Here is a 16732-nt window from a genome sequence, read left to right as displayed (position 1 = left end):
CCTCTTTATCTTCTCATCAAAGCCTGCGTTAGTAGTGCTTTCCCCCCTTCAGAATTACCTCTTCAACAGAGGTAATTCTGTTGAAGAGGAGGGGGAGTCCTCCAAAGTGTAGAGTAAGGCAGTACCAACTCCTCCTCTTAGGACTTTTGCTATACTGAGGAGACTCCTGGGACGGAATGACAGAAGAAGCCATTGGCATCAAAATGGCCACTTGCCTCTCCTGAGTGCTGCTGCCAAGTGGGTAAAGGAGTGGATGGGAGCCTGGAGTGTAATCATCTGAAGGAGGCATGTTCCAAATCCTTGAGAAGCCAGAAATCCAGGGCATTTGTATGTAAACTTCCAATTCAGAAATGGGAGTGGGTCACTGATATGCGACTTATTAGACAAGACTCAGATGAAAACCGTAGGTGCTGGAAGTAAGGAAAGCTTAGGTTTTGTTTCGAAGATGTTGCAGGGATGGGGTGTGGTACTGGAGGAGTAAAGGGAGAGGAACAAACTGCAGGGGAAAAGGTTAAACAACTGGCATGAACTGAAGGAAGGAGCCTTAACCCAGACTAATGAGTGGCCTTTGAATGAAGGCATGACATGAGAAGTAAACTAGTTTCTGGGTCAGGCTGCTAAACCTGCTCATCATCCAGTAGTTTAAAAGATAACAGAAAAGGACCCACAGCAGGATACTGTTACCACCCAGTTCCAGAAGCGTTTACCAAAAATGTATACAAGTCAGGGCAACTTCATAGGATTTGGTGTGGTCCAAAGTCTACAACCCTCAGAGTCCCTGGCTCTCATCTTTGCCTGATTACCTTTTAGCCCGTTCCTCCCAGTCTGTTGCCCTTCCAGTCTGTGACTGCTCCTAGACAGGCTGCTAACCAGCTAGAAGAGTGGCTGGGATTTGCTGGGCTCCAGATAGAAGCCAGCACTGACCTCTTCGTTTTTGTCTTCGCCTTCCTCTCGAAGAACCATGTCTAGGATGTTTCCTTTGATCTTGAAGTCTCGTGAGGTGCTGAGCTTCATGTGCTGCATCAGGTTCACCTGTGACGGGATTGTGAGCATGAGAGCATCTCCCTACTCATAGGTCCTGCCAGGACAGCTAAAGCCATTTTCAGTGTACCTGACCAACCTTTCAGTTTCTGCCTAAAGCAAGCACACACCCACTTCCTTCTGTATGCTGGGGTTCAGGCCATCAGATCAGGAATAGCAAAGAGGCTGAGTGTGGTGGTTCATGCCTATAATCCCAGCAATTTGGGAGGCAGAGGCGGGAAGATCACTTTAGGCCATGAGACCAGCCTGCCAACATAGTGAGACCCTTTCTCTACAAAAAATACATATATACAGTAAAGTAGTGGGGTGTGATGGCATATGACTGTAATACCAACTATTATGGAGGCTGAGGCAGAAGGCTTGAACCTGCACTCCAGCCTGGGGGACAGAATTAGACACGGTCTCCAAAAAAAAGGGGGAGTTGGCAAACACACAAATGGACCAGAGTCTTTTTACCTGCACTGTAGTTGTGCTGCTTTAGTTTACCAGATCCCCTGTCAAAGTAAATGGAAATGGTGGCACATAATAGAAAATGTTTACCTTGGACTTCTTAGAAAGGTGGATGAGAAATTTTTCATACTGTTCAATGGCGAAGATGAGGTTAGGGATTGGCTTGGTTTCCCGAAGAACTCTGGCCTAAGGGCAAAGAACGTGAAGACTTAAATTTCACGTTGAACCGATTTTTGAAGTTTTCCTCTGAAGCTGTCACTTCCAAAACTGTATGGCTTTGGGGGAAACTAGTGTCTTCCCCCCCAATCAAATGCAGTTTTACTTATATACCAGTAATTTAAAACTTTTGGCAGTTCAATCTCAAAGGACCCAAATGCCAGTAGAGATAATTGCAGTGATCCTTTCCATTTATAATCCCGTTGTTTGTTGTTATCTAGAGACTGGCTGAGGAGGGCAGGATCATTTGCAGAAACTTAGTTGCTTTTCTGACTTGATATTCTTATGCTTATTCTCACCCTAGTTATATTTCCTTGTTCTGGTCTGCATATGAATTTTCACTGCTGGGATTATATATCTTTTCCCCTAATTTGAGTTGTAATTTGTAGTTCCTTCTACATTTTTTATTTGTATTTTTTTAACATTATCTTGGAGATAATTCCAGATAGCTGAACATTTAGATGTTTATTTTTTGTGTCTATATAACACTCTCCAGTATAAATATACTATAACCTATTTATCCAGTTCTCAATTAATGGATATCTTTGTATCTAATATTTCAATTTCATAAGCAATGTTGTGAGGACCATCCTTACACAGGCCTGTACATCCTAAAAGTGAAATTGTTACATCAGAATGTTTATCTCCTGGGATTCACAGTTGTTGCTCAGCCCCCAGAGAGACTGTGCTCATTTTCGACTTGGCCAGCAATGTGCTAAGGTCCTACTTTCCTGCACCCTGGCTGACTCTTACAGATCTTTGAGAGCACATTCTGCATTCACCAACTTGACCTACAAATAATTTCTCCCAATGGAGTATCATAAGTTATTTTACTTTAACCTAAAATAATATAATTTCCCCCAATGGAGTATCTTAAGTTATTTTACTATTTTTATTTCAACCCCAGATTTTCTGATGCCTCCTGAATGAAACATGTTTTTGGTTCAGAGGAAAAAGAAGATGTTCCATCTGATCATAAAATTCCTGAGTTGAGAAGGAGCCATGTATATCACACACACATACATTGGTAACAGCTCTATACAGCTATAATTCATATACCACACAATTCACTCACAATGTACATTTTTTTTCAGTATTTTCAGAGTTGTGCAACCATCACTACAATCAATTTCAAAACATTTTCATCACCCCCAAAAGAAATTCCATACCCTTTTTAGCTGTTACCCACATCTCCCAACCCACCTAGCTCTATGCTACCACAATAGTTGGCCTTTTTAGATTTAATTAATTGGGACACTTCATGAAAACAGAATCACACAATGTGGTCTTTTTGTCACTAGCTTCTTTCACTTAATGTTTTCAAGGTTCAGCAACAACCATCTTTTAATGGTCAGTGTCAGCAGCTTACCATGGCTGTGGCAACGGCAGCAGTTTTCTCCTTTTTCTCTCCCGTATAGTTCAGGCTTTTACTCTTCTTATTCTAAAGAAACAAACATTGTCTTGATGATTTTTCTGTAGAGCTAGCATGCTTGTGAGTAATTTTTTTTTTTGGAGACAGTCTTGCTCTGTCATCCAGGCTGGAGTGCAGTGGCGCAATGTCAGCTCACTGCAACCCCCACCTCTTGAGTTAAGCGATTGTTGTGCTTCAGCCTCCCAAGTAGCTGGGACTACAGGCACATGCCACCACACCCAGTTAGTTTTTGTATTTTTATTAGAGATGGGTTTTTGCCATGTTGGCTAGGCCGGTCTCAAACTCCTGGCCTCAGGTGATCTGCCCACCTCAGCCTCCCAAAGTGCTGGTATTACAGGCATGAGCCACCGTGCCCAGCTGTTAGTGGTAATTTTCTAGGAAGGTAGTTACACAGGGTTTGAGGACAAAGTCTGGGGGGTAAACAGGATTATCTGTGCAACAGGTGTTAGAAGATACGGAAAAAATGTGATGCTTTATAATCCTCAGATAGTTTTCAATTGCTGGGAGGTTTACAATCTGCTGTTCTTAGAGCTGGCACATGGAAGTTGAAGGCGGGACGGTTACTGCACTGGGTCAGCCAAGGGGCTGGTGAGGTACTAAAGAATGGTTAACATGGGGACTGTAAAGGTGGTAGCAGGAATAGGCAGTTCTATTTCTATTTTAGCCAGTAAGCTAAATGGATTCCATAAGGGAGAGGAAGTTGAGGCGGCTGCTGCAGGGCCTTGCAGTCTTCCCACTTACAGGCAATCACCAGATACATTCTATTTTCCTCAGTCAGCAAAGCCAAAACCAGATACATTTGATGTGCTATGGGTTATCATGCTCAAGAAAGGCTTAAAGGGTCACAGCAACACTTCCCCATTTGTACGTTATTGGGTAATATAAAGAAAGGAACCAAGAGACATAGGATTCTGATAAGGCAAAAGAAACTCAAGACTGGAGTAAAGAGAGACTGGGGAGAAAAACCACCCAACTGTAGGGTACAGAAATGTAGGAAGCTTTTACCTCAAAGGGAGTGCTAAACCTCAGGGAAGGAACATCCCATGTTCCACGAAGACAACAGAATAAAGAAACGGACCTGAAAATACTGAGAAGCTATGCCAGCGGAGCCATGAGAGAAACAGGAGGCTGTTCCACATGCCATGTTCTGGACAATAAGGAACCGGACACATTCCAGAGTGGCTGGAATATAGAAATCTGTTTTGGGCCCTGGAAGGCAGGGCAGAGGATGGTAGAGGGTGAAGCCCTATTAAGTGGGAGGCAAGGAGGCAGTCACAGGTTGACCTCACTGACCAAGTGGGAAGTAAACCATCTTCCCGGAGGTTGCATCAAGGATGGGACCCTGTTACCTGCCCACTCCAACAGACCCAGGCAGGACAAAATTAGAGTTGGAAGAGAAGCATCTTTTAAAGGTATACAGTTCTGGGCAGGATGCTAAGAGCTGGAGCAATGGTTTTCGTTGCTTTCTTCCCACTGAGATCTAAGGAAGTGAGGAAATGGAGAGGGGGCTGCAAGAGAAGAAAAGCTCAATGAGATGTGGAAAATGCAATTGCCATTTTTAGATAAGAGCTGGAATTAAGGGAACCATGCATGGGCTCTTGCCCAGAGGCACTCATTAAGTGCAGCTCACAAAAACAGAAAAATGTAATATGTTTGCCTGTGCAGATCAGCTGACTTGTCAGTAAGGCTTGACATGCAGTATGGATGGAGGAGGAGGAAAATGCCCAGGGAAGAAATGAAACTGATTACTGTGTAATGGGGGGAAAAGAATAGCAGTCTAGGAGGTAGCAGTGATTCCCAGAAGAAAATGCTTGAGAATGGGGTCAGAAACACAAAAACCCCAAACCCTCCAACATTTTACATGTCAACAGGTATCAGGTCCGACTCTAGAGCAATGGTTGGCTGACTACAGCCCACAGTATAAAATGCCACTGCCTGTTTTTGACAATAAAATTTCATTGGAACATAGCCATGCTCATTTATTTGTACATTGTCTATGGCTGGTTTTATATTGTGATAGTAGAGCTGAGTAGGTGTGACAGAGACTGTATGACCCATATTTACTGTCTGGCCCTTTACAGAAAAAGTGCCAATTCCTGCGATCGAGTCAAACTAGTTGGGTTCAAGTCTCAGATCTGCCTCTTCCTCACGGTGTGTTCTTGGGCATTCTGATTACCCTTCCTCAGCGTGCGTATAGGAATAAATACTAATCACAACCTGTAGCTAGGGTGAGTGAGATGATGTATGAAAAGAGCTTAGCACACCAGGTAGAGGTTCTCTAAGCATTATCGGTTCTAATAAAATGATTAGATAATGTGACTCTTGAATCATAACAAGGGTAGTAAATAGGATCTAACAGCAGTATTTCCCAGCAGTATTTCTCTACTCTGGAACATTATTCTGCCAAATAGAAACATTGGTTATTTTTTAAAAATGTTCTTGAATAGGTCTGAAAACTACTCATGAACATATTGTTGAAACTCTCAGCACTGCTTTTATTTTTCTTGAGACAGGATCTCACTCTTGTTACCCTGGAGTATAGTGGCATGATCATGGTTTACCACAGCCTCCAAGTCCAGGGCTCAAGTGATCTTCCTGCCTCAGCCTCCCAAGAAGCTGGGACTATAGGCACATGCCTGGCTAAATTTTAAAGGTTTTGTGGAGATGGAGGGGGGTCTATGTTGCTCAGTCTGGTCTTGAACTCCTGGCCTCAAGTGATCTTACCTCCGCCACCATGGCTGGTCTCAGCACCTTTAATATGCAGATGGACGCCATGAATCTCTAAGATGAGAAATATGGTATGAGCATTTCTCACTGAATTCCTTTTTCTGAGGAGTGTCTCAGTCTACACAGGATACTCTGTGGAATGTGCCTTTATAGATACATTAAGAGTTGGAGATGAGGAAACTCAAAACCCCAATATGGGAATGAAGAGATATATATCCTATATATAGACAACAGATTTGTTTGATGATTGGCACCTACATGAAAATTTACAAGCATGAGGGTTGAGAAAGCATTCCTGCAAGCATCTGGGTGAGAGAAAAGGCCCAGAAGTAAAAGCTTTATGACAGCTGGCTACTGGCTGGATACAGAAAATGGATGATGTATTCCTGACACAGATCACAAAACTGATACAAAGGCAAGGTGACAGACAGCCTCAACTATCAGCCCATTACTAAGAACTCCTTCAGCTAAATCCAGATGACAGCCTACCTGATCACAGATTTTTTTTTTTTGAGATGGAGTTTGGCTCTTGTTGCCCAGGCTGGAGTGCAATGGTGCAATCTTGCCTCACTGCAACCTCTACCCTCTGGGTTCAAGTGATTCTCCTGCCTTGGCCTCCTGAGTAGCTGGGATTACAGGCACCTGCCACCATGCCCTGCTAATTTTTTGTATTTTTAGTAGAGATGGAGTTTCACCATGTTGGCCAGGCTGGTCTTCAACTCCAAACCTCAGGTGATCCACCTGCTTGGGCCTCCCAAAATGCTGAGATTACAGGCATGAGCCACTGTGTCCAGCTGATCACCGATTCTTAAAGGGAGGGGAAGAGACACCCTGAATACACATAATGAGGCAAGTTACCAATAGAATGATACTGTGCCTGTAAGTGATGCAGAGGCAGAAAACAAGTGAAGCATCACTATCAAAGTGGTCACAATCCGTGGCTTTAATAATTGGTTCTAGAATCTTGGCTGAGATTGACACTTAATGGGCGCATTTTCTCTGATTCTTCAAAGATCAGTCACAGCCCTGTGATACATTTACTGCATGACTAAGTGGCCTGAGGCCATAGCACATCTCTCGTTTCTTATTCTTTCCAACCAGGGGTGATTTTGTCCCTTAAGGATGACTGGAAGTTTCTGGAGACATTTTTGGCTGTTAAAACTAGGGCACTGCTATTGGCGTCTGATAGGTGGAGGCCAGGGATGCTGCTCCACACCCCAAAATGCACAGAACAGGCTCCACAACATAGAATTACCCGGCCCAACATGCCAATAGCGGTGAGGTTAAAAAACTCTGTTTTAAGCAAACAATAAAAGAGACTCAAGTACCGCAGGAATCTGATGGTATTCGGAGCCAGACGACACTTAGAAAGCCCCGGAGGCACCCTCACACTGACTGCTGTCTCATTACAGCCCTCTCCATGAGCTTGCTGCTGTTCTGCTCACACTCCCAGAGGACATCTCATGGCACGGACTTTCAGTCACCCAGAAATAAACCAAGCTCTTGGGCCCCAGCATGCTTGTTCCTCCCTTGCTCCGAATGCAAACACATATGCTTCCTTTCTCCAAATTAAACGAAACTGGTTTCTTTACATGAATAAAGATCTCCTTGATGCAAAGCCCTTAAGCCTTGGCTCAGTCTCTGATGGGTGCCTCTGGCTTGTGGCAAGCAAGGACAAAAGTTTATATATGCTCAGTTCAGGTGATCAATAGTCCCCTGGGCATAAGAAATCCTTTCTTGAAGATCTGTTGGGTACTGCCTCTCAATCACTTACCTGTACGTAAGAAATGAAAGAATAACACAGGGGGGTCAGATGAGAACCAGACAGCTTCACCTGCAGCAAGGGAGAAGGAAACCAATATAACCAACAATGAAAGCACTTCCCCCGTTCCTAGGAAAGGCATTCTCAACTCACCAGCTTTTCCATATTTTTTGGAATTCCTCCAGAGCTCCGACACACCTGGAGATACTAATAAAAAAAGATTCCTGAGTTTAGCAGACTACCCTATGAAAGTCCAAGAGCTGCTGCAGTGAGCTGATGGAGTGTGACGCACCGTCCTCACAGGAGACGGCAAAGGCAAATTCAGAGAAGCCGAGACAAGGCTTCCTTCTTCCCCTCCTCCAAAGCTCCCAAGCATCCCAGACAATAGGTAATGAAGGGTTTGTTTCTAACTTTCTCATTTCTTTAAAATCTCAAGCTGGTAAGTCCTTGCAGGTCAAAACCCAACAACTTGGCTGTTTTTCCTTTTAAAGATGCCAATAAAGAGAAGAGGCTCTCGGTATTTCCACCACAGCAGGTGAGACACATGTAGCTAGAGCTGCACATTCTGAGAGCCACACTGCTGTGAGAAGGGATGGTTCACATCTTTCTTGGGTTATCTGTGCCTAAGTATTTAATATGGATCATTGCTATAAACAAACATTAAGAGCAGGGTATGCCTTGTCTTTTTATAAAAAAAGTATTTTCTTCCCCACCTTAGTACTTGATCTATAAGATATTTAACACCTATATGCTAAAGGAATGAAAAAAAGGAATAAACATCTCTTAAGTGTCCAGACTGGTTAGAATTTCTATGCAATATGGACTCAGATTTAATTCTAGATAGTTATAATTTAGATTAAACCTCAGAAGGCATTTGAAAGAAGCATTCATTCTCAATCAGGTGCCACATACATGCCAAGGAATTAAGGGACTCCAAAAGCAGATTTATTTTTTGTGAGACAGAGTCTTCTGTGTTGCCCAGGCGGGACTGCAGTGGCAAGATCTCAGCTTACTTAACCTCTGCCTCCTGGGTTAAAGCAATTCTCCTGCCTCAGCCTCCTGAGTAACTGGGATTACACGCACCCGCCACCACACCCATTTTTAGTAGAGAAGGGGTTTCACCATGTTAGCCAGGCTGGTTTGAACTCCTGACCTCAAGTGAGCTGCCCACCTCGGCCTCCCAAAGTGCTGGAATAACAGGTGTGAGCCACCGCACCTAGCCCAAAAGCAGATTTAGAATTATGAACTGTTTTTCCCTGGCCTGTGGAGATGCCTGCCACCTTTGACCAAAATAAAAATGAAACCATGACCTGCTGCCCCAGCCTGATCTCCTGGCTCCCCGTGGTAGAATGGTGAGGGCAAATCTGCTTCTCAAATACTCACATATCTGACAAGTGCGGTAAGTGTGGTGTACATTTTGCACAAGTCCTTTAACAAGGTGTCCACACAGCTGCCTGATGGCAGAGCTGTCTGCACCAGCTCGTGGAAAAATGTAAGCAGAGTTCCCAGCTGCATGATGATGGCCTTCTCCACAGGATGACTTGATAGGACTGCCTGAGAAGAGGCCTCTTCTGAAGGGAAATAAAATTGGCACATTCAAACCCAACTTCATTTCCAGTTAAGAGTAAAGGAGATTGAGAAATTGATTACCACCAACTAGAACACCTTTAAGGAAAAATGAACATTCAATATGCAGAGTGAATCAACAATCGTGCTGTGATGAGCCATACGATCTCCTACTTCTTTCATCACATACGAAAAAGTCTCACTTGCTCAGGGACTCCACGTTTATGCACAGCCCAATTTGATTTTTGGTTGACCTTGCTCAAGTCAATTCCTGGAATCCCAGTTGAACTTATCTTACCTGATAAGGGTTCTTGGCTCACTTGTCCCTTAAGTTTGGTGATTAGCCAGTCCACTTCTTCTAGGACCTTCTCTGCCTGACTCAGAACAAGTAACTGAAAGACAAGAGTGTCTGCTGTGATCCACTACACAGCTGTGAGGTAATATAATAACCGTGGCCACTTGGCCACCTACAGGTGGATAACAGGCCTCAGGACACAAGCCACTTCATATGGAGCAGAACGGAAGGAATGACAGAGCTGCTCCCCGTGGCTCAGGTGCAGCACTTACACAGACAGTAGGGGCAGCCATTCTCAAATTCACTATGGCAAAGTGGTTTGTTTTCTCCACCTCTATGTCCTAGGGAAGAAAATAGAGGTGAGATGTAATGACAGTAAGGTTGTTCCCTTGACCTCCATCCCCACACAGGGTATGGTACTGAAGGCTCAGTCTAGTACCTGGTCTATATCTCCCAGGTGTCCATGGATATCCTGGGACAAGTCACGCAGCAGAGTGACAGGGCTCTTATACAAAACATGCAGGCTGAAGAGCAAGTTCATCAAGCTCTTGCAAAACAAGGCATCCTCTAGGAACAGGAAGAAAAGAAAATGAAAAGGTAAGTTATAACCCAGTCAGGTCCCTGAGGCACATGTACCGGGGGTGGGGGTGGGGTGCCTAACCAAAACAGGTAGCTTGTCACATCCCAGGCACAACATCCTAGTGTTACGCACACTACAGCCAAGCAGCTAGTCTGCAATGATGCCTCTTTATCCGCGTGCCCAAAGAGGCAGACATCTCCCATCGTCAGTCATGATCGCCGTGTGACTAGCATCCAGATCAAGTACATTACGAGTATTCTAGGGACTCCCTCCTAACTTGTCCCACCAAGGAAACTGCAGTCCTGACTTCTGTCCAGTTCTGAACCTCACCTAATGGAATTCTACAGTAAGTACCCCTTCTTGCGCCTGGCTTCTTTTGTTTTACAGTATGTTTGTGAGAGCCTCTCCAAACTGTGTGTCTGTGTAGTTTGCCCCTGCACATTTGCTGTATAGGATTCCACTATGTGAATATATCATAAGTCTTTTATCCTTTCTAATGCTGATGAACACTTGGGTTTGTTTTTAACCTGTTAAAATAGTGCTGCTGCCTGGGAACGGTGGCTCACGCCTATAATCCCAGCACTTTGGGAGGCCGAGGCGGGTGGATCACGAGGTCAAGAGATCGAGACCATCCTGGTCAACATGGTGAAACCCCGTCTCTATTAAAAATACAAAAAATTAGCTGGGCATGGTGGCACGTGCCTGTAGTCCCAGCTACTCAGGAGGCTGAGGCAGGAGAATTGCCTGAACCCAGGAGGCGGAGGTTGTGGTGAGCTGAGATCGCGCCATTGCACTCCAGCCTGGTTAACGAGCGAAACTCTGTCTCAATTAAAAAAAAAAAAAAAAAAAAATACAAAAACTAGCCGGGCATGGTGGCACGCACCTGTGGTCCCAGGTACTCGGGAGGCTGAGGTGGAAGAATCACTTGAACCCAGGAGGCAGAGGCTGCAGTGAGCCAAGATTGCGCCACTGCACTCCAGCCTGGCGACAGAGCAAGATTCCATCTCAAAAAAATAAAAAATAAAATAGCACTGCTAAGAGAATTCTTCCATGGTTTTCTGTTGTGATTGGATGGCTGGGTCATAGGCATATGTTTAATTTTAGTTGTCAGATAACAGTTTTCCAGAGTGGTTATACTAATTCATGCCTCCACCCCCAGTGAATGACAGAGCCAACTACTCTACATGCTTGCCAACACTTACAACTAACTGGTATTAGGTGTCTGTTTCCTTTTGGCCACTCTGATGAATGTGTAGTGAATGGGGAATATCTTTTCTTTCCTAAATGCCATTGGAGGATCGTGATTTTATATAAAGCCTTTAGGAAAACATGGCAGAAAACTCACCCCGGCTGTTTTCCTTGCAAATCTTCAATGTCCAGGATAACATCTGCGAAAACTAAATTAGAGATCATTTGGATGTTAAAGAACCAGGCCAGACACAGGCCTGGGTGTTATCAGAAGAGTCCTAGACCTTTCCATGTCTAAGACAATTATTTGCCAAAATGTGTTCTTGGATCTCAAGGGGTAATATGTGATGAAGGGCATAAAAATAAGTAAAAAATTATAAGAATTATGAGAATAACATACAATTTAATTCTCAATGTCTATGTCCTACTGACAGCCAAAAGTGTTGGGGTCCTCATACCTGAACTTCCTTCATGTCTACCATGGTGGTCTAGGGCGAAAGCTCCCTCTTTCCTTCCCATGTCCCCACATGCTCCAGTTGAGGATATCAGGTTATCAGAAAGGTGTGGGCAAGAATCCTGGCTCTAAGAACAGTAGAGTTAGCACTTAGAGGCCAAGAGAACAAAGGTGATCAGAACAGAGAAGGGGCATAAAGAAGAGAAACTAAAAGAGGCAAGAAAGCAGACAGAATATTCTTAGCTAAGTGCAGGAGACTTAAGGTCTTCAGATAGCAGGGGTCTGCATCACCAGACGCAGTCAACGTTCTGCTGCCGCAGTTCTCTGGAATAGGCTTTCAGCTATAAAAGCACTGAAATGCAGTTACACTTAAGCGCAAATCACTATCAAGAATGCAGTTTTGATGTGCTGAGGAAAACGTGAGTTAAGAGGCTAACTGAAAGCTCTACAAACCGATATTAAAATAGCTTCAGAATATTGTGTTCGGTGAAATAAGCAGGACGCAGAACAAGTTTTTGTGTGAAGAGGGGTAGGATCGGGAATAAAAATCTGTATTTACTTGGGAAGGAATAAAGAAACTTGAAGGACACAAAAAACTAAAGGTGTTTACTTATTTGGGGAGAGAAGGAACTGAACGGATGGAGGACATGGATAGGGGAGATCATTCAACAGAAATCTCTTGATAATCTATGGTTTTCAAATCAGAGAACTTTATCACCCATTCAAAATTAAATTTTAAATTACTTATTTTTTCTTTGTTCTTAAATATTTTTATTTTTTAATTTTTTCTGAGACAAGAGTCTTGCTCTGTCACCAGGCTGAAGTGCAGTGGTGCCACCTCAGCTCACTGCAACCTCCACCTCCCAGGTTCAAGCAATTCTCCAGCCTCAGCCTCCCACGTAGCTGGGATTACAGGCATCCGCCACCACACCCAGCCGACTTTTGTATTTTTAGCAGAGGAGGGGTTTCACCATGTTGGCCAGGATAGTCTTGATCTCCTGACCTCGTGATCCACCTGCCTCAGCCTCCCAAAGTGCTGGGGATTACAGGCATGAGCCACCACGCCCTACCTAAATTTTAAAATTTTTAAAAAGACTACCTGACGTTAAGGAAGAAGGGGTGGGTGGTAAAAAGTTTAAAAATCTAAGAGTTTAAAAAAGAACAATTTTTAAATTTTCCTATATATTTTAGCTTTTCCAAATCCATTTATTTTTCCCTCAAATTTCCCCCTGCCCCAATTGCCCATTTCTTTCCCAGTCCTTTCCTCTTTGCAGCAAAAGTAGCAGTATGAAAGGATGAAGCTGAAAGCAGAGTGGGGGTGAGCTGTTTGGAAATGGATGAAATGAGTCACAAAAGGGACTTTGTCTGGGCAAAGCTAGAAGTAGGACAATAGGAAGCAGGTCAGTTTTCTAGTGCCCAAACGCTGTAGCACTCCCAGGCTGCAGTCTTCTGAGGCAAAGGCTCACGTAAAGAGGAGTTCACCCGGGGCCTCACTGTCTTTCTCAAGCCCAGGAAGCAGACGTGGTAGGAGCATACAGGCCTGGGCTCCTGAAGGAAAATTACTACCATCCTACAGGAAAATTACTCCTGGATGGATCAAAACCCCAATACGTGGCTCTTGTCTTACTCTTCTGCGTGTGAACGCTCACATGGGTGCACAACTCCACACCTACGCGTGCACACTTACACACATCTCTGCAAAGACGTTTCTGCTTTGGCACTATAGTTACACTTTCTGAATTAATCCTCTTCTGTTGAATTCCCTCCTAAGTCAGTACTAGGTGACTGCTGAAAAAGGCAACTGCCTTCTCCACCATTAACCAACCTTCTACTTAGAAAAGAAGGGGAAACACCGAGAGCAGCAAAGAACTCAGGTTTCAGAAGGTTGAAGGCACCAAAGATCAACACAGGATTCTTTCTGCGGTGTTTCCGTCTACGCGGAACAGACAAAACCAAACCAGTATGTTCTTGCCCTGTATGGCTGCATATATGCATGTTGTGGTAGACACATTATGTAGGAAAGAATACATCTTATAGGTTTTATATTAACTCAGGTGTATAATTAAATATATTATGTAAAATAAGCTCAGCTTCAAAAGGACAGAGATACACTTTTATGACGCCACAGTCCTTGCCATCTGAGGAAAGCTAAATGAGGTTAAGTGACGGGTACCAGTACCTGAGGAGAGGAGGGGTCCAGGAGCTTGGACAAGCTGGTGAGAACAGTGACTAGCAAGACGGCTTCTTTGCTATTAAAATCTTCCTCCTGGCCGCTGAGCAAATTCAACAAGGACCGCTGAGAAAGGAAGGCACACACAGCAACATTAGCAGACACGTTCCTACCAGGAAGAAGAGGCATCTAGTCAGAGACTCCTTAGATTGGGACAGAAAGAATTCAAAGCTACCAAAATTCTAAGAGGATAAAAATCTGAAAATAAGCCTAGATTGAGCAGCAGTTTCCTAAGCTGTTTTTGACCATAAACCTCTCTGAGAATCTTCCTAAAAACTGACTCTGTTTCAAGCCCATGCTAAACGTATGTAAGGAACTATGTACCCAATTTCTGGTGGCTCACACCACCCTGGAGCCTATCTGTCATTCTCAGACTTAGACCAGGCACCAAACCCAGCATTCCTTATGTACCTTCCCTGTTACCTGAAGTAACCATGTATTTGATTATTTATTTGTCAGTGTCTCTCTACTAGAACGAAAGCTCCAGGAGGATAGGAATATTTTGTCTCTTTTGTTCCTGCTATATTCCCAGCACCTAGAACTGTTTCTGGCACATGGTAGGGACTTCAAAATCACTTGTTAAATGAAAAAGTCCTGTGATAGAACATCCTGCTATTTTGACAACGATTGGTTAGAAACTAATAAGCTTTATTGTCCAGTCTTTCTGCAGTCTATCAGACCAAGTCAAATTATACCACAGACTCAAAAACAAAAACATAGACTGTATGTATACCTTGAAGGCTCCTTTATGTCTGTATCAATTCCAGCAGTGGTCCTTGGAGGTAATGAGTTTTGCAGGTTGGGGTGGCTAAATACACATCCTCACTAGGGTCCTTTGAAATACATTATCTTCCATTCTGAGAGCTACGTCCTGTTGCTTGGATGACCCAAGGAAAAAATTCCTCTCCTACTTGCTCACCGTCTGCCCATTCTTCCAGCTGCCCCTGCTAACAGTTCCCTTGCAAGGCCTCTCCGGCCAGTACAGCAGCTTCAAGAGGCTTCTCACCTGAAACTGCCGGATCTGGAACGCTGTTCTCTGAGTGACACTGACGTCTGCATCTTCTCTCTCTTCTCCTGCCTTATCTGTGACATCTGGGAATGGAAAACAAACTGTTTTCTTTGATATAAACTCATGCTTTTAGGCCTTTTAATAGCTAAAACATTAGCCAAAAAAAGTCTAAAGGCAAACTTAAATGTATTTCTAAAATTTTGTGATTCCTTAACACTATTACTCCATTTTCCAGTCACTCTTTGCGGCTGAATGTAATCCACTGCGTGCCAATCTCGAATCCACTAGATGTCACTCCTTAGCAACACTAGGATTGTTCTCAAATGTCTTCGTAGGTTAACAAATGGAATTAAGGGCTGAGTTCAGGAGAAACCCAAATCAAGCCAATTTATTGGTACTCCAGTGCTTACCCAGAGCTCTGAGAAACTGCTGAACCTTGGGCTGATAGAACTGCTGCACGGCACTGAATATTTTCTGTAAACCCTCCAAGCACAGCAGTGAGATGCTCTTTCCTTTCTCTTTCTTTCCCGACTCTTCCACTGAAGTAGGAATTGAAGTGTATCTCCAAAGCAAGACCCTGAAGCAGGGGAAAGTGGTTTTGTTTTTAAAGACAAGTTCACTGAGATAAAATTACATAGAGTAAAACTCATACCCTGTAGGTGAACAGTTCTAGAGTTTAAAACAATGTACATGGCTGTGTAATCTCCTCACAGTCAAGATATTTCTATCACTCTGAAAGTTCCCTTGTGCTCAGATAGTCAATTCTCTCCTCCCATTTCCAAGCAACTACAGATCTAACTTCTGTCCCTATGGTTTTACTTTCTACAAAATACGATACAAAAGTGGTTATCATTCAGAATACAGCCTTCCGAGTCTGCCTTTAACACAGCAGACTGTATATTCATGAGGGATATTGCTGTGCAGTTTCTTTGTAATGATTGGGGTCTGGTTACGTAATAGGGTAATGCTGGCCTCATTAATTAAATGAATTGGAATATGTTTTCTCCTCTTTAATTTTCTAGAAGAATTTACACAGAATTCACATTACTTCTCCCTTAAACATGTGGTAGAGTTTACCACTGACTAGATCTAGATCTGAAGTTTTGTGAAAAAAGTTTGAACCACAAATTCAAGTTCTTTGAATAGAAATAAGATTACTCAGGTTGCTTTTTTTTTTTTTTTTCCAAGATGGAGTCTCACTCTGTCACCCAGGCTGGAGTGCAGTGGCATGATCTCAGCTCACTGCAACCTCACACCTCCCAGGTTCAAGTGATCCTCCTGCCTCAGCTTCCCGAGTAGCTGGGACACATATCACCATGCCTGGTTAATTTTTGTATTGTTTTAGTGGAGTCGGGGTTTCACCATGTTGGCCGGGCTGGTCTCAAATTCCTAACCCTCAGGTGATCCACCCACCTTGGCCTCCCAAAGTGCTGGGATTACAGATGTAAGCCACCGCACCCGGCCAGGTTGCCTATTTTTTGTTGAATGAGCTTTCAAGAAACCTATCCATTAAAGTTTATTGGCATAAAACTGTTAGTATTCTATTACCAATTTTTTAGCATCTGTAGGATCAGCAGCGATGTCCCCATTTCCTCATTTCTGCATCTGTAATGTGTCTTCTCTTTTCCTGATTAGTCTGACTAAAGTCATTACATTTATTGACCTTCTCAAAGAACTACCTTTCTTTTTCTGTTTTCTATTTTAATTTTCTCTTTCCCCATAATTGTGCTTTTGTCTGTTTCCTTCCTTCTGACTACTTTCATGACAATCTGCTCTTTTTTT

General features: G+C 43.5%; 1 protein-coding gene across 15 annotated transcripts in view; it reads right to left on the bottom strand.

Moving 5' to 3' along the window:
- The window catches only part of FANCI (FA complementation group I), a 119645-nt gene that overhangs the window by 514 nt on the left and 102399 nt on the right, over window positions 1-16732 (bottom strand). For 8 of the 15 annotated variants that reach the window (XR_013536642.1, XR_013536644.1, XR_013536646.1 and 5 more), the window contains 15 exons: window positions 15361-15527; window positions 14948-15033; window positions 13891-14007; window positions 11415-11466; window positions 9929-10056; window positions 9762-9830; window positions 9493-9586; window positions 9012-9199; window positions 7782-7835; window positions 7641-7700; window positions 5864-5920; window positions 3077-3148; window positions 1582-1677; window positions 925-1032; window positions 216-410 (listed from right to left, as the gene is read on the bottom strand). Coding sequence is in view for 3 of the 15 variants with exons in the window: in XM_035303765.3 (XP_035159656.3) it covers window positions 925-1032; window positions 1582-1677; window positions 3077-3148; window positions 5864-5920; window positions 7641-7700; window positions 7782-7835; window positions 9012-9199; window positions 9493-9586; window positions 9762-9830; window positions 9929-10056; window positions 11415-11466; window positions 13891-14007; window positions 14948-15033; window positions 15361-15527 (1348 nt within the window). In the remaining 12 variants the exon portion in view is untranslated. Of the gene's footprint in view, window positions 1-215; window positions 411-803; window positions 1033-1581; window positions 1678-3076; window positions 3149-5863; window positions 5921-7640; window positions 7701-7781; window positions 7836-9011; window positions 9200-9492; window positions 9587-9761; window positions 9831-9928; window positions 10057-11414; window positions 11467-13890; window positions 14008-14947; window positions 15034-15360; window positions 15528-16732 lie in introns of all 15 variants that reach the window. The other 7 variants (XR_013536648.1, XR_013536650.1, XM_035303768.3 and 4 more) reach the window with 5 other exon arrangements.

Source organism: Callithrix jacchus, chromosome 6 (genome assembly GCF_049354715.1).
Source record: "Callithrix jacchus isolate 240 chromosome 6, calJac240_pri, whole genome shotgun sequence".
Taxonomy (NCBI): Eukaryota; Metazoa; Chordata; class Mammalia; order Primates; family Cebidae; genus Callithrix; species Callithrix jacchus.
This window is presented reverse-complemented; position numbering and strand designations above follow the sequence as displayed.